The sequence below is a fragment of the Marmota flaviventris genome, chromosome 19 (assembly GCF_047511675.1).
Source record: "Marmota flaviventris isolate mMarFla1 chromosome 19, mMarFla1.hap1, whole genome shotgun sequence".
In the NCBI taxonomy this organism is placed as follows: Eukaryota; Metazoa; Chordata; class Mammalia; order Rodentia; family Sciuridae; genus Marmota; species Marmota flaviventris.
In genome coordinates, this window is record NC_092516.1 from 13,699,994 (window position 1) to 13,720,722 (window position 20,729).

Below are 20,729 nucleotides of genomic sequence, written 5' to 3' on the forward strand. Positions count from 1 at the left end.
CCTTCTCCAAATCCACAGGAAAGACCCAACAAGTCACTGCTTGCCACGCAGCCAGACCCGCTCTCTCTCCATCTAGTGGGCAGCCCTGGGGAGCCCTGCCAGGCGACATCACTGGGGGAAAACCTGCTGGGGGCCGGCCTTCCAAACTGCTTCCTGCTTTAAGCTGTTTGCCCCATTGAAGTTTTGGAAAATGAATGTGGGAATAAAACTGGGAAAGGGCTTGGCGGGGCACCCATAAGTGCAGGAAGACAGAGATGACGGAGGCCGGGAGGGAGGGGTGGCTGTCCCTAGCCAGAGTATTTCTATGACTCTACAAGGAGGGCGTGGGGCTTGTTCTCTTGCCCTTGGCTCTAGGGCAAGAGGCCCATAGAAGGAACTAAATGTGGTGGTTCCTTCAAGGCCTGGAGAGTCTCCTTTTCTTTGGCACATGCCAGGGCCCCTCCACCACTAGTGGCCATAAAGCTCCCCCCCCACGATTTGTTTGGGCCTCGCCTTGGAATCAACCCTCAGCCTCCTTAATTCCCCTGATATGTGAAAACCACCAGGCCAGCCAGGGATTGGGCTCCATGAGTCATCCTCAAGGTCAAGGTCATCTCCAAGAGGCTACCTGGGGCCCAGAGCTTGCCAGGGAGGGAAATGGGGTAGGGCCCCCTTAAGCAACCCATATCAGCCCGGCCCCAAGGGTGGAGCAGGCTCCCCAGCCACACTGGATGAGCCTAGTACTATTTGCAATTAGCTTGGCTTTAGTGTGCGGGGACTGAGGCTGCTCAGCATGACCAGGGCGTCTGTGTGTGTGGCAGGGGCGGGGCGGGCAGTCAGTGTTAGCTTTTCAGGTCATCAGTGTTCACATGTACATGAGATCCCCTTGCCCAGGACTCCAGCTCTCCTGGCTGAGAGGCGGCCTTGTTCGGCTACTGTTACTGATTTCTCCCTCAAGAAAGACACGGCCAGGGAATGAAATTGGTAAGAGAGATTCTTATTCTCTGGAACTTAAAAGTCGTTCACCAGAGGTGTCTTCCGGTGTGAGATGGCGGAGCAGTTGGGATCTGTAATAACATAAGGATAACACACTGAGAACTCCGTGCTTTGCAAAGTCAACGTCAGACACCGATGTGCTCACAACGTGCCAAAGGTAAGTGACCTCGATTTCTCCCCAGATGGGCCAAATAAAACCAAGCAAAGCAGCAACCTGCGTGGGCTGTGCTGCTTGGATTCTGGTTGTGACCATCTAGCCCTAAGGCATTTGTTTCTTTAATCCTTGAAGGATCCAGGAGGGCTTATGAGCAACCAATAGGACCTTTTCTAACCAAATTATAACACACAGGCCATTTTGTGAGTCGAGCTTTTCTCGGCATGGGACAGTAAAACAGCCCAGGAGATGGTGGGGGGTGTTACAATGTCAATCTGTGATTCTATCTGAGCATGTTCCAAACCAACACAGACCGAACCCTAGCACATATTCAAGGTCAGGAAAACCAAAGTCCCCTCGAGAGGTCAAGATCATCCCTGACTCCCATTAAAAAAAAAAAAAAGAGATTATGGAATCAGCACGTGAAATAAAGGATGGAAATCCAATTTACACAAGTAAACTGGCTCAGCGTCATTTCTGAGAAGCATGTAGCTATGTTTGGAAATTAAACATAGGGATGAGAGCATGTCTTTGGATTGTGGAGAAACAGCGATGTCATTCCACGGAGGCGAATGGAAAGGGTGGCAATTCTGCTGCGGGTCTGTTTGGCATCAGAGAGCGAACCTGCTTCTGTCGGAGGGACACATGGCCATCAACTCCGTTCCTTAAGATGTCCCTTAGGGAGCTGGGGTGGGGAAACTGGTACACAGCTGGGGCACGAGGGCAGAGGTGCGACCGGGGGCACTTAGTCTAGCAAAACCCGAGGGGGCTTTGTCTTGGTGGGCTTGTCCTTCAAGTCAACCTCCCAGGGAGAAGGCTGGGGGCGGTGTTAGTGGAAACCAAAGAATCCACTGGATACCAGAGCCCCAAGAACAGGTCCTCTTCCAGATGAATCTAGAGGTGGTTAACTAGGTACAGGTGGATTTCCGGTGTGTGCAGAAAGGTGGGGAGAGGGAGAGGAGAACGGCGGCACTACATGCGCTTAGCTGCCAGGGACATCCAGAGAAGGGTGCCCTGTGGAAGCTGCTCCCACACCCCAAGCTCTCGGGCTTCCTGCCCAAACATCACATCTTGATACTTACGGTGCCACCATTGAGCACAACGGCCATCTCGGTTGGCTGGTACACGTTGCTTCTGAAGGGTGCGCTGGGTCTCTTCCCCAGGCTGCCGGTGGGTCTCTTCCCCAGGCTGCCGGTGGATCTTTTCCCTAGGCTGCCATTGGAAAATCCCGCTGTCCGGAGAGCTGAGGGGGGAGGGGAGGGAGCCATTGGCAGTCCGACAACACCAAAAAAAGAAAAAAGAAAAGAGACACAATTTTGTTTTTTACTCTTGCATCAACAACAGCGCTCTGGGCACCCCCACCCAGCCACCGCATAGCCCCGCCCCTTTGTCACAAGCTGATTCAAAACAAGTCACAAAGGGGCTTTGTTCTCAGGAGCCTGACCCCTCTCAGTGGGTTGGGAAGTTTGTAGAGTCCAGGGTTCAGGCTATGGGGGGAAGGGGGCTCCAGGGTTGACCCTTGACCCATCCCTCACACAGGGCCCCTGCAGGCCTTGGGTGACAAGCCCCTCTGCAGCCCTCAGGTCTCCTTTGACAAAAGAGCTCCTCTCCTCACTGCAGAATACCACTCATGACAGGGGCAATGTCACACCATTCAGAAATGGTCACTGCTTCTGGATCCACACAGAGGTAGGAACCGCCAAGAACACAGCCATATTGTCACCATTGGCAAGCGGCTGTCCCCAGAGATCTGAAACAATGATGACAATATAAGGTAGCACTTTTTACCTCTGAAAGGTGGTTAAATGGTGTTCTCTGCTGTACTTGTAAGGGAGTCAAATTTCCTTGTTGGGAAAGAAATACCAAATTAATGGAGGGACCCCAGATGCCTATTGCTAAGTGAAAGAGGCCAGTCTGTCAAAGCTCACACTGGGGAACTCCATCTGCATCATGTTCTGCAAAAGGCAAAACTATAGACAGTAAAAGATTAGTGGTTGTCGGGTTGGTGTGGGGTGAGGGATGAAGAGGAGGTGTGCGGGCATTTCAGTGCCGTGACACTATTCTGTATGATACCACTGGGTGGACACATGCCATGATGTGCTTTGTCAAAACCCACAGATCTGTATAATACAAAGAGTGAGGTCTAATTAAAATTTGGACTGTATGGCTGGGACGCACGCGGCTCAGTGGTAGAGCACTTGCCTAGCATGTGCAAGGCCTGGGCTGCCCCCCGGCACCACACACAGCTAATAATCATGTACTCATGTCGCCTTATCAACTGCAGTAAATATGTGACTCATGCAGGTTGAGAGGATTTTGTTTTCCATAAACTTAAAACGAGGCTGGGTGTAGCTCAGTGGTAGAGCACTCGCCTCGTATGTATGAGGTCCCAGGTTTGATCACTAGCACTTGCAGAAAAGGAGAAAAAAAAAGAAAAGGAAAAACTATATAAAATCATCAAATTGCCAGAAGGGTCTTCATCTTCTTCGTTTTCATTGAAAGTACTAAATTGGCTTTGCTAAGAAGAGACTCAGGGCACAGGGTGTGGCTCGGTGGTAGAGCATTTGCCTAGCATGTTCCTAGGCTCCACCCCATAGGCCCCCTGGATTGAACTCAGGGGCACTTAACCACTGAGCCACATCCCCAGCCCTGTGTGTGTGTGTGTGTGTGTGTATTTTAGACAGACAGGGTCTTGCTAAATTGTTTAAGGCCTTGCTGAACTGCGGAAGCTGGTTTTGAGCTCTCAATCCTCCTGCCTCAGCCTCCCAAGACCTGCTGGGATTACAGGTGTGCATCACTGTGCCCAGCCTGAGTTTTTTTTTTTTTTTAATTACTTGGGGGCAGGTACTAGAATCACCTTGGTTATCCTTCATAGATTACCAACCAGGAGCCAGGCACTGTCATATATACATGACAAAATTTACATATATATATATTCATTTCATTTTCTTAGCATTAAATTTTCATAGCATGATAGGTACTTATACTCTTACTTTACTCAGGGCACAGAGGGGTTAAGTAACTTGCTCAAGGTTACATAGCAAGTAAGGGGCAGACTAGCATTCAAACTCTACAAAGAGTCTGGGTTCATAACTATCACACCACACTGGCTCCAGATACTATGTGTTTAATCATTTCTATTACTTAGAAATAACTTGAATTAAGTGATGTTAGGGACAACTCAGCCCAGACTGGGCCAAAAAAAAAATGGAAGCAGGGTGGGCAACACATGTTCCAAGACCCACTTAGGAAAACTTCTTGCGTTGGCATCTCCAGGCCTTGGAGCAACTCATTACACATGGTGCTGGGCAAGAAGCTGCCCTTCCTAGGAGGTGTCCATGAGATGGCTGGGGAGCAGCACCCAAGTGGGACATGGTCTATGCCGTTCCCAACTCCTAGCCTAGGCCTGCCTGGGGAGAGGGAAGGCCAACACAGCTTTCCTTGTAATGCAGAGACCCAGCAGCTGCGGCTGGGAACTTGGCCTCCAAACACATTCTCTTCACAGAAACAAAGGCTTGACTCTGCTGTCGTCTGTGGGGTGCCTTGGCCAGAGGGGCCCTCTCTGTAGTGGCTACTTGTGGTTCCTCCGCTGATGAATAGCCCTCCTAACATTCTAGCCCCCTCAGTGCCGGCTACAACAGCCTTCTCCCAGGCCTCAGTGTGGCCACGTGACTTAGGTTTGGCCAATCAGGGCTTCCCATCTCCCTGAACACGCTGATTGGTTTAAGGGAAAGGCATTCGTGTCCAATAGAAATTAACTCTGGGATTTTGCTCAAGTCTCCTGGGAAATGTCCCCCTTTTCCACCCCTTTGGAGTTGTGGGCGGCCATGACCCCAAATAGCCAGATGGAGACAGACCAAATCTTGTCATAACTTGAGTCTCCAGAATCTAACCATTCCCGGAGCCTGTTGCCCAGTACATTTGGCTTGTTTAATGCTTTAGCCTATTCAAATTGGATTTGTTTTAATTACTTGCAACTAATTTCAAAAGGCCTGACTAATGCACAGTTGATTCATTCATCCCAGGCCAGATCCGAAAAGCAAGCAGTGCTCTCCCATAAGCGGGTCCCTGCAGGAATCAGAGCTCATAATTCAAATGCCAGCCTTTTCTCCTGTAGACCCTGCAAGTGAGGCCCTGCCACCAAAGTCAACTCAGGATCTTCCACCAGGAAGCAAAGGGTTAGTTTATTTATGTATCTTTGTGGTTCTGGGGATCAAACCAAGGGCTTTGCAGTGTTAGGCAAGTGCTCTATCATTGAGCTGCATCCCCAGCCAAAGAGTCAGTTTAAATAGCCCTTGGTCCTAATGAGACTCTAGAGCCCAAAGTCCTAACAGAAGAAAATACTTTTCTTTTTAGCTCCTTTGGAAGGTGAACATTTAATATGGCTTGTTAAAGCTTTCTAAGATGTGATCCAAGATGCTACACCCCCCATTTTTACCTTTTATTGCATATCTGTGCCTTGTTGATACTTATTAATAAACCCCAGGCTGGTGAAGTTGTATATATCTGGGGCTCTCTTGGGAGGAAAGGAGATACGTGATGAGGCTGCTGGGGCTTGGCCAAGCCACAGTACAGCCCGATGAATTCCCTCCCATCTCCTGGCACTTCAGGGAAGGACTGAGTCTCAAGGGAGCCTGAAAAGCTGCAGGCTTTCAGGTGCTAAGAGAAACAGGGTCAACTGCAGCTCCTGGGGACTGGCTGGTCTGAGACCCAAGGGCTCAAGGGTAAAGGGCCCTCATGGGGCCAGGTTCCTAAAATACAAACTGGCTGAAGTCAGCACTGGAGATACCAACAGCTGCTCCTACTGTGGCAAGAGAGAGTGCCCAGATGGACCCTAGCCAGCCAAGCAAGAGTTTCTAGAATAAAGGCCTTCCCAGCCAGGACTCCAGCTCACTCTCTGGGAGAGCTTTCTGAGGGAACTGGCTTTGCCTGAGGACTGTCATGCCTGGTCTCCCGTGAAATATGGTGGAAGACACATTTGGGATGATCCAAAAGAGGGCCACTAAAAAACAAATTCTGACTACACCCAGAAGGGTGCTAAAGGCGTGTGTGTGCGGGCGCAGGGGTGCGGATGGGGGTGGCTGTCATGCAGTTATCAAGTGGGGGACAGTAAATCAGTCTGCTTTTCCGGGGTGCCATCCGATTTGAAGGGCCTGGTGTGCCAGCCATGGCCGGGCACGCGTGGCGCATGGGTATAATCCCAGCCGTTGGAGAGGAACTATTTTGCAAGGAGTTAATTGACCCAAAGCAGAAAGATGAAGGGTAAGGACGTCTACTGCAGCACCGCGGAGAGCTGTAGGCGAGCAGGACATTGACCCGTCGAAGACCAGAAGAGTAAATCAGGGAGCCTGATGGGAACTGCGGCTGCTGACCTTTGGAGAGGCCCTCCCAACACTGACGGAGGTGGGGACAAGACCACCACCGCTTGGTCCAGTGGTTTCAACCTGGTTCCGTCTTAGCCTCACTTGGCGAGCTTGAAAAATACCCAATTCCTAACTCAGACTTAATCGGATGGAGGCTGCAGGCGTTGGTCACTTTCTTCCACAGTCCAGGTGCTGGCGACGCGCAGCCTGGCTAAGAGCCGCTCTGTCCTAATGTGGTGCGCGGGGGGGGGGGGGGGGGGGAGTAGATGTACAGCGCTGCGCCCTGAGAGATGTTTGGCAAGGCGGGAACCAACCTTCGGGAGTAGCTCTTTTGGGGAAGTGGGGATTTTAGCAACTTCTCTTATTTTTACCTCCATGAATCTTTTCTGATTCTACACAATTCTTGCTGCTCCTCTACCATCAGAAAGAAAAAAAGCATTTTTGTTATGGAAAAGAGACATATGGGCCCAGGGGATGTAGCCCAGTTGGCAGAGTGCTTGCCTGGCATGCACAAGGCCCTGGGTTCAATCCCCAGCATCACACACACACACACACACACACACACACACAGGCGTATGGAAGGACAACCTGGTTTTGGCTTTGGACCACCTCCAAACAGATGGGATGTGAAACACATGGGGCTGGGGGTATGGTATCTCCCAGACCCTCCATTGCCCCCGTGTTAGCCCTGGCACTGTTGCCACCGACCTGAGCCCCAGGTCCCTTAATCTCTGGATCTTCTGTGGATATGAATTACCGGCTACATTTTTACAAGAAATAGTACCATGGGATTCCAAAAATTAGTTTTTCCCCCCTCCCTGTCCTGCTATGTTGAATTTACACATGTTGCCTGATGTCCCCAGGACCTCGGTTTCCGACTCTGTAAAATGGGTCTGACAATCCTCCTATTTCCAAAAATACAGAGCCGCCCTGAGGTGTCATTGAGATGAGACACTAACATGCTTTAAGAGGAAGGTACTTCTGTGGCGGAGTAGGCAAGCATGTGGGCTCTGTCAGGAGGCCCGGCTCAAGCCCTGGTTCTGCGTCTTGCACAAGTCACTTAGCCTGTCTGTGCCTCAGTTTCCTGCCTGCAAAAAAGACCTCACGGGGTTAATGTAGAGACGAAATGAGACGGACCACCGAAATGCTCAGAATGGTGCCTGGCACACAGTGAAGTGGGGCTGTCCTGGCTTTTATTTTATTTATTTTTTGGCACTGGCGATTAAACCCAGGTGCGCCTAACCACTGAGCAACATCCCCAGCCCTTTTTTATATTTTAATTAGGGACAGGGTCTCTAAGTTGCTGAGGCTGACCTTGAACTCATGATCCTCCTGCCTCAGCCTCCCAAGCCCCTGGATTACAGGTGTGCGCCACCGCCACCGTACCCGGCTGTCCTTGCTTTTAAGGGCCCAGAAATTTGGGTAGTGCTGGCTTTACTGCAAGAAGGTCAAACCAACACATTCAACAACACTGGGTCATGACCTCCTGGGGAGTCACAGACGCCTTTGAGAATCTAACAAGGCAACAGACCAGTTCTCCAGGAAAACTTGACTGCATGAGTTTTCACCCATTTCAGTTCTTGCTTTCTTGGAGTCCAGGGGTCTCAGATAAAGAGGATCCTCTCTCCCAGAGGAGCCAGCAAAGTGGTGGCTCTACAGGACCCCAGGAACTGGTTAGCCTCCTGGCCTCTGCCCACCACCTTCCCTGAAGGGGTCAGCTGCATCCTGACCCCATCTTCTCCAGCATCCCAGGGAGCGGTCCCCAACCTGGGCCAACACTGCCCTCCCTGCTGCATCTTTCCACAGACACAGCTTCCTTCTGGACAAGAAGAAAGCAGCTTGGATAAGGGTCACCTAACAACCTGCAGCCCTATCCAGAGGTGGCCACAGGTGTTCCCTCTTGTGGGTTCAGCCAGGGCAAGGGGCGTAGAGAAAGGGGGACACAGTCAGGTGGGACAGAGGAAGGTGGGTGGCCTTGAAGGAACTGCTGGCTCAGTGTGCTTCCTCCTGCTTGCAGGGGACAGACAGGTGGGCATGGTGCTGGATGCAGGGGAGGTTGACCCCGTGTTATGACTGTGCCCCAGTTAGCAGGGAACATCAAGAGGGAGCCCTGACAATCCGGAATGGGCCAGTGCCTGGCTGTGTGTCCATGGCACAGGTTCCTAGCACTTCCCTCTGTTCATTCATCTCCAGGGTGGAGACGCTGACAGAGCCAACCTCCTCCCGACTGAAGGGTAGGACAGGCTCAAGTCAGGGCGGTGCCTAGCAGGTCTGTGCCCGCTGCCCGGGCAAAGTCATGGTGGTTGCTGTTCTTATCTGTTGTTATTAATGTTGTAGCCCCAAGGCATCTTCAGGTACTGGAGGAAAGGTCATTTTATTTCATCTCAAGTGCTGGGGACCTAGCCAACCCCCTTCAAGTAATAGTTCTAAGGGACACCTCTCAAGCATTGATGGCAGGTCCCTGGGGTACCTGTATGGCATCCCCAGGACTCCTATGACCTCACCTTTGAACTCAGCTGTAGGAGAGAGTTTTAGGTTCCCAAATGAGGTCACCTCAGGTCCCACCAAATCTGTTTTTCTGCCTTGGGATCTGGTGGAATTTGTTCAGCCCATTCACCAGGAGTGATGGTGGATGATAAGGACCCTGGGAAATGGGAGGTGTCGGTGATGGATGCCCCAGCCTCCTGTCCTTCCAGGACTGGTTCAGGGACTCATTTTACACTCAGAGGCCCGGTTCTCCATGGCGGCCATCAGATCATCAATGCCCTTGGTGTGGGAGTCTGACTCTCCCTGCCCACCCCCCTTGCACGGTCCCCACCCAAGTAAACCACTCACATCCAAGCCCTTCTCTCAAATTCCACTCTCAGGGAACTCAACTGAGATGCACATACAACCTGCCAGGTACCAGGGGAGACTGGTGCTCAGTGGTGGTACTTCCCATGATGGCTACACAAGGTACATTTTTCTTATTGTTTCTATTTCACAGAGGAGAAAAACTGAGGCTCAGAGAGGTGATGTAATTTGCTCAAAGCTGCACACTGAGAAGTGGTAAAGCCAGGATTTGAACTTAGACATGGAACTTCAGGGCCCAAACCTGAACACTCCTGGTGACTGAGGTAGGGGAGGGGGAAGGAACATTTCCCCCCCAATGGTGTCCTGCATCCATCAAGAACAGGGGTTGCACCCTCAAAACGCTTCTGGGGAGCCAGGGAATTCATGTGAATGTGGTATGGTGGCGGGTCAGGAGCCTGGCAGGGGGCAGAGAGCACTGAGCAGCAGGTGACCCCTATCTTGGTGCAGTCACCCCTCGGGAAGGGTGAGAGGTAGAGCCTTGGGAAGGTCAGTCCCGTGTTGCCAGATCCAATTTTTTTCTTTGCAGTGATGGGAAATCAAACCCAGGGCCTCCTGCATAGCCCCAGACCCTGACTTTTCAAAAGAAGCCAGAAAGCTGAATTTTTGTGATATCATGAGTAAGACATTGGTAGGGGAGACAAAACAGCTAAATTAAAAATCCATCTTTAAGCCAGTGTGGGCCCAGGGGCCAACGTCGGGGATTATTCTGCTCTGCTAGGACGGCGCCCAGGTCTGGGGCTACCTATCTCCACCGGTAAGCGTCTTTGTGGTAGAAATGACCTGAGGTCCTACCCCACCTAGCTCTGCCCCTAATACCTGCATTGTGCTCGTCCATGGAGAAGGCCTTGTTCTCCATGTAGGTCCGCGACAGGTGCACGTCCTCCTCGAACGCCGTCTCCCGCATTCTGGGCTGAGACGTGTCAAAGTAGTTGGGTGGGTTTTCCTGCAGGGGCGGGAGAAGGGTGCAGTGGATCTCGGGGATGGCGTGGAAGATGATGAAGACCCAGCCGTTGGCCGCCAGCGCGATGGCCAGGGTGGGGTCACTCCAGCTGTCTGCGTGCTCTATCATGGCGTTGCCGAAGAGGTACATGGTTATCCAGGTCACCCAGATGAGCACGGACAGGAAGGATGTGATGAGGACCAAGACCCCGTTCAGCTTCCACCTGAGGAACTTGCCACACAGCGTGAAGAAGGCCTGGGCCAGGGTGACCACGAGCAGGACCATGTCGTAGATGAGGGCCATCACGAAGTCCATGGGCTCGTAGGCGCAGGCCGGCTTCGAGTCCCGCAGCACCGTCAGACCCAGCCACTCAGTGGCGATGATGACCTGCACCAGCATCAGGCACAGCGCCAGGCCCACCAGCTGCCAGCCTGGCGGGCTCGTGCCCTGGCGCACCAGCCTCCGGATGCGCCACGTCTGGCAGAGCAGGCAGGAGAAGCACAGCGCAAAGAGGACCCCCCAGAGGAAGCGGCGCATTGAGCAGATGGTCTCGTCCATCCGGATGATGAAGGCGAAGGTCAGTCCAAAGAGGCCCAGGGTCCCCAGGAGGAAGAGGAAGTAGAGGCACACGGGCCTCCTTTTCTCCACGTCCTTGATGAAGGGCAGCCTCACCAGGAGGATGAGCATCAGGAGCAGTGTGATCAGGGCGCCCGCCCCGGCCACTGCCTCCACCACGATGCCCCAGATGGCGTCCAGGTCGCACAGGGACACGTACTGAGGGAGGAGGTCCAGCCCACAGCCCCGGGACGTGCTGGAGTTCTCAGAGGCCACGGAGGTGATCACCATGAGCAGGAGGAGGGCGAGTACCTGGTGGGTTCTCATCTTTCTCTCTGGCACCAGGAACGTTCTAGAAAAGGCAGGGGGTTGGGGAGGAAGATAAGTTCATTGTGAGGTTCCCGTTCTCCTGACTTCTTGAAGAAGACCCACCGTATCTCAAACCTTGGCCCACGTGGTGCCCTTGAGACACATGGGTAAAGTGTTGCCAGTCCCCCCTTGTGGGGGGACTCCGCCTGCCACCTGCACCCTCTGTGTCTCGAACAGCCGTGAATCATTGTCACTTGTGGCTGGAGGGCCAGGTGGGAGGGGGACTCACCTTCCCTGTACACTCTTTGTATTCTTTAAATGTGATATTCTGCACCACATCTAACCTCCTCAAAAATAGGGGACTACAACGAAATTTCAAGAGACGGCGGGGGGCCAGGCGCCGTGCTGGGAGGTCAAGGATGGCACACATTAGCCCCTTTCCTGCTCAGTACCCACAGCCAACAATCCCCGACCCCACTCCAGCCAAAAACTGGGCCCATCTGAGCCTCACAATGCCTCATCATGAGGCGGGTCCTATTGTGACCTCCATTTTACAGGTGACCCAACAGGGTGCCCAGAAGGTGATACTGGCACCAGGTCACTCAACCCAACTCCTAGAAGCAACCCCTCTCAGAAGTTCCCCAGCATTGGGGACGGTCCAGTCACTCCTCCTGTACCCATGGACTCGGCCCTCCCCAGATGGAGGCTATGGGGAAAGTGCGCAGACGTTTGTTCTTGTTACTGTCCCCTAGGTGACGTGGTGTGACACCTGTTTACATTGTGTCAGGCACTGTGAGTAATTTAGGGAGAACTGAGGGTGCGGATAGCGGCCTAGGCCCCAGGCGAGGGATTGGAGGGAGCCCTAGATGTTGGTATTGCAGACACTGGGAACTGTGGCAGCTTCTGTGGGTACCGAGGGGGACTGGCCACTGGAAAGGAGCCGTCGTCCTTGCCCCCCCCACCGCCCCCTGCTTCTTGCTCCCTCCAACACCCCATCTTCCTCCTCTAAGGGTTTCTGCAGGATCTGCCCTTCATTCCCCCCAGTGGGTCTCTCCCTGGGAGGCCTGCAGGATCCTCCCACCCTCTCTCACCCCAGGCCAGCTGGACCCCACAGGCCAGCCTCCGGCAGGGCCTTAACTCCAGTCTCCTCTTGCCCTCTGGCCTCCTCTGCTTGGGCAGGGAAAGCTGCTCCTTCTGTATGCCAGGCTCTGCTTGAAAGCCTTCGGCTGAGACCTGGGTCAAGGTCACCTCCCCTTGTCTCTCCAGCAGCTTCTGATCTACTTCCTTCTCAGTTTAATTGTAACTGCCTTTTTGGTTTTGGTCTGTTTCAGACTTTCCTTCCCCCTCTCTTCTCTTCCTCTGCTGATGCCAGTAGCATGTCCCCTCTTCCAATTGTGACCGTCAATCCAAGACGTCTCTAGACACTGCTAAATGTCCCCTGGCAAGGGCAGGGGGATTTACAGGATGAGGACCACTGTCCAAAACTACACTACCTGGCAAGAAGGAGTGCTCAGCAAACCCTGAGGGAACGTGACTTAGTCTGTCTCTCTGCCACAGCTCCCTGCTTTTGAAAGGGGCCTGGTCATGAGACAGCCGGAGCCAGCACATCTGTGCTCCATGCTCATTCCCAGCCAGCTGGACCCCCGTCCTCGGCTGAGCCCACACGTGGGGTTGTAACTGGCCGTGTTCTCCACAGCATCTGCCTGTCCCCAGGGCTTCTTAAGTAAATGCAGCATCGACCCCTCTCTCTCTGCTCCTGGACGGAGATCCCAGGGGCATCTCAGATCCTGCCTTGGCCGTGAGGCCATTGACTGGCATCAATTATTGATGCTGCTAAAGGAGGCAGTGCCTGGGGTGGCGGGATCACCTCCTTTGCCTACAAATGAGAGAAGGCAAGCTCCAAGCAGGCGGCAGCAGGCAGGAGGGACTCCTTAGATAAGCATCCCGGCCTCCCGCCCAGGCAAAGGCAGGGTGAGGACCACCGGCCGGCATCCATTTGCTGGAGCCCGGCCACAGCCATTTAGGTTGTGTCCACACGTACAGCCTGTGCAGTGACTGGCTGGAGTGACTCTCAGTCCTTTACATCGATCCACTTAAAACCCAACACATTAAAATACTTCTCTCCTGACGTTTCAAAACTTTGCGCTGGCGTGACACTCTGCACCCTCGCTGGGCATATCCCAATGTCCCTCGGCAGAAACATCATCCGAGACAGAAATGCAGATCTCGAGGTCTGGGATCATGCTGGGAATTAAAATTTAAGAACTGGATCTGTCAGAAGCAAGTGCCACCAGTCCCTGACAGGGTAAAGGGGCCCTGGGGTGGAGCTCACCAATGACATCTCATCATGGCAAACTTGACTAAGAGAGTCCCAACCAAAACACTCAGGCAGCCTCTGTGGGGTCTTGACCACCACCCCTCCCTCAATGCCTCCTACCCATGTACCCCTAGGCCAGGGGGGTCTCAACCAGGGACAATTTGCCATGGGACAGTTGGCAACATTCTGGGACATTTTCACTTGTCACAATTGGGGACAGGAGCCCAACTGGATACATGGACAGAGACTATGGATGCTGCTGATCACACACAATGCAAAGAGCAAACCCCGCCACATAGAATCATCCAGGCTAGGAAGCCAACAGTGCCAAGGCTGGGAAAACTGGTTTAGATGGGAGCAGAGCAGGCCCTTCCTTGCAAGAGGAACATGGCCGTCTCTAACTGTGTCTGCTTACGGTCTCAGGAGAGGTCCTCCTCTTTCCAGGTCTGGCTGTGGATGGGACTTGGTTTCCCCAGCTCCTCCCTCCTCCTCCTGCTCCCCGCTGGGCCTTGAAGCCACAACAGGAAACCTGCAGAGATGATGGGAGCACCATCATGGCGCCTGCGCTACCGAAACCGTGCAGAGTGTTCACGGCTGTGACCCCGGACACCAGTTCCTGCCTCCTGGCTGACACAGGAAATGGATACACTCTTGCTTTCTGCTTCCATTCCTGCAGGTGGAACCCACTCCTCTTTCCGGGACAGCTGTTGTTTATGTTGCCCGGCGTCCATTCTCCCATTTCTGGGAAGAGCTCCTGAGCTTTCTTTGGAGAAGCTGCCTTGGACGTCTGACCCAGGTCTGGTCAATCAGCCCCTCGGTCCTCCCCATTGGCCACACTGACTGGTTCACAGGAAGGCAGATGGCCTGAGCCAGACCTGTGGGAATCAACCCTAGGATTTTGGTTGGCGTTAACTGGAAAGAGAGGTTCTCTTGTGCTGGCTGATAAGATAGAGGGACAGAGACCCGACGCTGGAGAAGGATACATTTTCCATCACGGGGAGAGAGCGGGTATGAGCTCACCCGGAGGAAATAGCTAAGTAAAGCACCAAGTCCTGCCGCCTTCTCCCACGGCTGGAGCCTATCGGACGGGTGAAGCCATAGCTGCTTCCCCAGGGCAAACTAAGCCAATTGGAACTGGGATTCTGTCACTGGTCAAGTCCTCAAATTCCCCCCCTTCAATCAGCCCCCTTTCCCCAGGAAGTCCTCCCTAGTCAAAGTCTAAGTGCGTAGATGAAACTGAAGGCAACCGGGAGCTGAGGAGGATGTCCATGAGGTGACAGCCACCCCACGCCACGGAACAAGGTGTTCCCCCGGAAGCCAAGGCCACTGGCTCATCTAGGATTTCCAGGGGTTTCCACATCATGGACAACTATGGTCCCTGCTGACTGTTCTGGCACCCTCCTGTGCACACTACCCTTGCTCCTTAATTCCCGGGGATCTAGGGAACATCCCTTCGGGGTGAGCGCTTGATTGCCTCCATTTTACAGGAGATAACGCTGTGGTACAGGGAGGTCAGTGGCTTGTCCAAGGTCATCCTTGGACAAAGCTGGAGCCCAGAGGGGAACAACGGTACCACTGTTCCTGGGCTCTTTCTGTAGACCAGGGCTTTAGAGAGTGTCCCTTGGGGGGAGACTTTTACTGGCCAGTGAATCTAAGTGAGTTTCTCCTGGCCCCCACCGCGCTGGGCCAGCTCTGTGGACCACTGGCTGTCTAGCATGCATCACGATTTTCCATTATTTTATTTTTTTGCTCTTTTGATCTCTTCCTCCCCGCTGCAGTCCAGGCTCTGGGCTGTTTTGTTCTGGCGCTCAGCCGCTGAGTGAGTGAATTCATAAAAGCCATCTCTAACCCTACCGTCACCTTGCAAGGGTGGGTGTTCATGCCCAGTTATTTGATCACAGGATGCCCACAGCAGCAGTGCCCGGGAGCTCATCAGAAAAATAGATTCTCAGGGGTGGGTACAGCTTCCACAGCCCTGCAGGCCAGGCTTGGGCACACTGAGGCAGGGTGCACAGGGACACGACAGCAGGGGGCCATCTCCTTTCTTCCGCTTCACCAGCCCCTGCGCCAGACCAAGCAGTCAGTGCCCTCTCCCGGGCGCACGTGACCACCACCAGGTGAGCCCCCATCCTGGTAAATTAGCCACCTGGTGTCTCTCGCCTGCAACAATCGGGCAGCTCTGCAGAAAGCCCCCAACAGAACAAAACCAGATTAGAGGTTTCAAGGCAGCTCCAGGCTGGCTGGCTGGGAGGCCAGGAACACTAGGCAACAAATCCGTGGGATGAGGGCGGGCGGCTCCTCCAAAGGAGTAATGAATAAATGTGAACGAGGCAAGATTCGGCTCACATACTAATTACTTTTGCTGCCAGCCAGGCTCCCAGAAATGTGACTCATTCAGATGTTCTTAAATGTACCGCACAATCCACACACACACACACACACACAGGCGGCAGGCAGAGGCTGGAAAGAATGCAGGCAGGATCCCTCATGTGAGGACAGCAAGGTCTGCCCGGGTTCTCCAGCCCTGCTCCTTCCAGCGTGCTGTGAACCTCACAGCCAGACCGCCCAGTTTCAAATCCTGCCCCTGGGCTGCAGGTACAGCTCAGTGGTAGAGGCTTGCCTGGCATGTAGGAGGCCCCAGGGTTCCACTTCCAGCACCACAAAAACAACCAACCAAACAAAAACCAAAACAAGACCCCCAAGACCTAGCACTGTCTTGTGCCACTTGCTATCGCCCTGCGACTCTGGGTAGCTGACTTAGTCTTTCTTGCCTCAGTTGCTTCATCTGCAAAATGGGGGTGACGCTAGTGCCTATCTTGTGGGGTTGTGGTGAGGCTTAAGATAATTAATAATGAGGACTTAGGATAGCAGTTAACATGGGGCAAGCACTATATAAAAAATATGTTAAGCAAATAAAAAAGATGGGCAAATACTGGCTTGTCAAAGCAGCGAATTCTTCCGAAACCGATTTCCTAGGAGGGGCAGTTGCCATGGAGACGGAGATGGAAGAGGCTCCCGGGGAGTTTGTCCAGTGCTGGTTTCCAATCTCCCCAGCACACACTAAGCAAAGAGGTCTCGAGGTGGCATGAAGAGCAGATGCCTCTGAGGGTGGTCTACCCAGAGGAACCCCAGAAGCTCCTGCTCCCCCTCAGCAGCTGCTCTAAGCAGGAGCCTTGCTGTGAGGGGAGGACCCAAGGCCAGCCTGGGGGCCCTGAAACCCTAAGTCCCTCTTGCAGAGGCAAAGCGGGGACTCCAGCAGACCAGACACTAGCCCTTCTCCCTGTACCCAGGATCCCCTTCTTCCCACCCCCCCGTGAGACCTGAGAAACAAAACCCACTCTGGAACACCCCATTCTGACTGACCTTGCCTGGGCTAGACTGCTCTCTGCAAGGGTCTGCAGGACTTTTATCCTACACCCAGGGTCCCCTCCCTGTGCCTGGCAGGTCAGAGGCATCCCAACTCCACCCTCTCTAAAGATGGGGGAGGCACTGGAACTGGCAAGGGAAAGAGAAAATAAGCAGGTGTGTGTGTGTGTGGGGGGGAGCTTTCCTAGCCCTGGGCATATTTAATAGTTCAGTACCCAGATGAATACCTGGCACAGTTTCCAGTCCCTTCAGACTCCAGGAGAGTGGAAGACCTCGGTGGGAGGGAGGCCAGAAGAGGGGAATGTGACCGAACTCTGTGACATTGGGCATTACTTAACCTCTCTGAGCCTCAGTCTCTTTGTCTATGAAACAGGGTTCACCGAACAACCTTCATTAAGCTGATATGAAAAGTACCGGAAAAGTACTGGGCTTGGGGCCTGGCACAGAGGAAGCGAGGGGTATCTGCTTCTTAAAAAGATTCTCGATTTCCAGTTTCTTGTTGGGACAAGGAAGGTAAAGAGGTAAAGAGACTTGGCCAGAGGCTTACTGGAATTTACAGGCCAAGGTGGCACTAGAACCCATTTTTTTCCCCCAAGACCTTGACCCCCCAAGGCCTTTCCATTGCACCCCTGTTCTGACCCTCCCCCATGTCTGGCAGATGCCCAGGAAGGGGCTGTGGAGGAACCAGTCTCCCCACCACCCCAGCATCACACGGTGTCCCGGCCCACTCCCACTGGGACCCACGGTGACTTCCTGCTTGGCTGGATTAAACAGTTACAAGGTTTCCTGACATTAAGCTCTTTCCCAGATCCCACAGTCCCCTCCTCTGATATCTTTTCCAAGTTACGCGATCTCCTAATCTTCATTTCCCAAAGCGGACTAGACACGGGGCTGTTTGGGAGGGCTCTGTGAGGGGGGCTAGTTGGGCTGGGGGGGGGAGGGATTTGCAAGAACAAGCTCTATGAATATGCAAAGCAGCTCCCAGCCTCTAAATAAAAGCAATCATTTAAATGCAAATTGCATCCTTGGCTGCGAGTTCCACAGTGGACCGTTCCTCTAGGGCTGTAATTCCAAGAAGAAAATGTGACTAAGTCCCAACCCCAGAAGAAGCTCTGGGCAGGAAGTTCTGGTAAGGATGGGTAAGAACTGCTACAAAGTGAGGAGTGGGTCTCCACAGCTCAGGCACACCTTCAGTTGGCTCACAGGGCTGGCCAGGGTCAAAGTGGTCCCCACAGACGGCACAGAGTCCCTGGAGGCGCCCTGTGCCTTGGGAGCTGTCATCTGTGGGTCTCCTTGTCTAGGTCAAGGGAGCTTTGAAAGCTCAGATCCTGTGGCTCTGCGCTCGGAACCCTTTGCTCAGACCTCTGCGCTGAGACTTCACTAGCCCAAACAGAATAAGCCCTAAACTCTTTTCCACTGCTGCAAAGATGGTGATCTGGCTGGTGCCCGCCACTCCCCCACCCCCACCCCAAATCTGCCTCCTTGCTCCAGCCACTGGGGCCTTTGTTGAGCTACTCCAAGCCTCAGCCTGGTTCAGTCTTTCCCCAAGATCTCCTTTCTGATGGTGGGCCCCCATTTTGCTGGGCTCCACTTAAATGTCACTTGTCAGAAGTCTTCTCATGTACACCCTTGTCACTTTCTTTTACATGACTCTGTCTTATTTTCTGAGCAGCCCTGTGGCGAGACTGTGTGGTATCTATTTGCCATTCCTGTTTTCTTCGTTTTTCTTTACTGGCCCCTTCAGTCTTCCGCCCCCCCACCCCGGGCCCCCAATAAAAGCAAGAGCCCTGTTCTGGGACCAGAACATTTGTTGAAATTTAAAAAAAATAACCAATATCGATTTCTAGCTTATGTTTCTAAAAAAACTGTGCCTCTTGCTGCCTGGGCCCCAAACGGCGAGTCCTTCCTCCTGGCATCTCCTCCCCCTCCAACCCAACTGACCCCTTTTCACTAAGAGCAGAGAACGGTTTGGAAACAATGTTCACTCCACAGTTTGGATAGAAAACTGGGAGGGCTCCCAACCAACAGATGCCGATTTGCATTCTATTTACATGCCATTTGCATGCAGTTTAACTGAAGTCTGGCTACTCCCGAAAGCCCCTAGTCCCCACCGAAGAAACTTCTGAAAAACGTTCCTTGGCTGAAGCGCCCGGGATTTTGTGCCAGGCCCCTCCCCCACCTCTCTTGTCGTTGCCGAGACCCCCCCCCCCCGTGCTTCCTGGGCTCTGCTCAGGTGCCCCCCATCTTGGCGCAGTCGGACAGCCAATGTGGCGCGTGTGCTGGGGCCCCAGGCGGGGAGGATGCTGCCCGCCACACTCCAGGGGCCTTTGTCCGCGTTCCAAGGAGCCGCCCCCTTAGCGAACCCGGGACAAGGAAGAAGGAATCGGCGAGGCCTGGGTGTGACAGAGCAAGGGCTGGGGAAGGAGTCCGCTGCACTGAAGCGTCGCTGGGGCAAGGTCGCCGCGCCCCTCCAGGGCTGGTCAAGCCATTCCCCGGGGCGAAGCCTGGTGAGGGCTCCGGCCGTGCTCTGGCCTATCCGCCCAGGCAGGAGGGATACCGGGATGTGTGGGGTCTCCATGGGGCTGGGAGTCCCTGTCCCCCCCACAAGTGGGGACACAGCACAGGGTTAGTCCTTATCTCTAGCTTGGTCGACCTCTCTCAGAGGCCAAGTGCCCCGCGTCTGGAACGGAAACTACCCCCCTCCATTGTATGCAGCGTCCCCCCATTTGTCCCCCAGCCTCAGATCTTGGCTCGGTGGCTTTCCCCTGCCCTCTCCCCGCCCCCGCCCTTGCCCAGCAGTGCGCGGCCACCGCCGGCTACGAGATTGGCCCCCAGGCCCTGCGGCAGGTGCCTCTGGCTGCTCGCCCCCCAAGTTTGGCCCTTGCTCTCTGGGCTCTATCCTGTCCATAGTCCTGCCCGACCCGCCTGCCACGCGACCCCCGGGTCCTCTCCAAGGTTCTGCTCACACGAGTCACTCGGGCACGCCAGGACTGCCTTACATCCCAGCTGCCTTTACCTGAGGTCACCCCAGACCCTCCCCAGAGACTTGATCTCCAGTTGGAGTGGGAGCAGGTCCCCCTCCCCGATAAAGGTCCCCAGCCCCTCCTCCCCCGCCCCGCCCTCTGCGGCTCCTCTTCCGCCGCACTGTGGTTCCCCTCACCCGAATCCCACATCTCCCCCCACCCCGCAGATTAACCCCAGGAGGGGAGTTAGAAAAGCACACGACGAGGACCCCCGCAGTCTTCCCAAGCCTAAGGCGGGAAAAGTTTCTGGGGTCCCCGCAGCGCCCTCCATTGCGTCGCCGCGGCTCGCACTCACCGACCCCCGCGGCCCCGCAGCGCCGACTCTCCAGTTGGCCCTCGGCCGGAGTCACATCTCTGCAGCGCGGTGGCGGCCCCCGCTCCGCGCGCACGCCCGCCTGCCGATCCAGCCTCACTGCATTGCCCTAGCGAGCGGCTGCCGCGCGAGGCGCCCCCTGGCCCGGCCCGCGCTGCTGCAGCGACCGCGGCCCCGCCCCCGCCCCCGGCCGGCTCCGCCCCTGGCCCCAAGCCCCGCCCCTGGCCCCCGCGGGCTGTTGGGTGCGAGTCCTGGCGCTGTCAGTGAGCACCCAGGGGAGCAAGCTCTCTGTTCCTTGCCCAAAGCGCTGAGATCACCCCCAGCGTCCGGCGTCCCCAATGCGAAGACATTGCCCCACAGCCACAGTGCACCCATAAACCGTACGGACGCGCCATTCTCCAAGTTGATCCATTTGCAGAAACATCTCCCAACACACACACACACACACACACACACACACACACACCCCTCTGGGGCATACTCCCACAGGGGCCCTGGGGCAGGGGCCTTCTCCTGCCGGGTATACATTCCAATGTGGGTTCGTAAGCAGTGACTTTCCCA

The 20,729-nt window shown here is 54.4% G+C and overlaps 1 protein-coding gene across 2 annotated transcripts; it reads right to left on the reverse strand.

Moving 5' to 3' along the window:
* Positions 1-955: 955 nt before the first annotated feature.
* On the reverse strand, positions 956-20,317 carry Gprc5b (G protein-coupled receptor class C group 5 member B). 2 transcript variants are annotated; one of them, XM_027940869.2, is made up of 4 exons: positions 20,151-20,317; positions 10,162-11,192; positions 2,212-2,372; positions 956-1,046 (listed from the first exon to the last, which is right to left on the reverse strand). In XM_027940869.2, exons 2-4 carry the CDS (start codon positions 11,165-11,167, stop codon positions 1,002-1,004), a joined length of 1,212 nt encoding a protein of 403 aa, XP_027796670.1. In that variant the 5' UTR covers positions 11,168-11,192; positions 20,151-20,317; the 3' UTR covers positions 956-1,001. The 2 variants fall into 2 exon arrangements, with proteins under 2 accessions (XP_027796670.1, XP_071461937.1); XM_071605836.1 differs by lacking the exon at positions 20,151-20,317 and adding an exon at positions 13,882-13,947.
* Between the last annotated feature and the right edge of the window lie 412 nt (positions 20,318-20,729).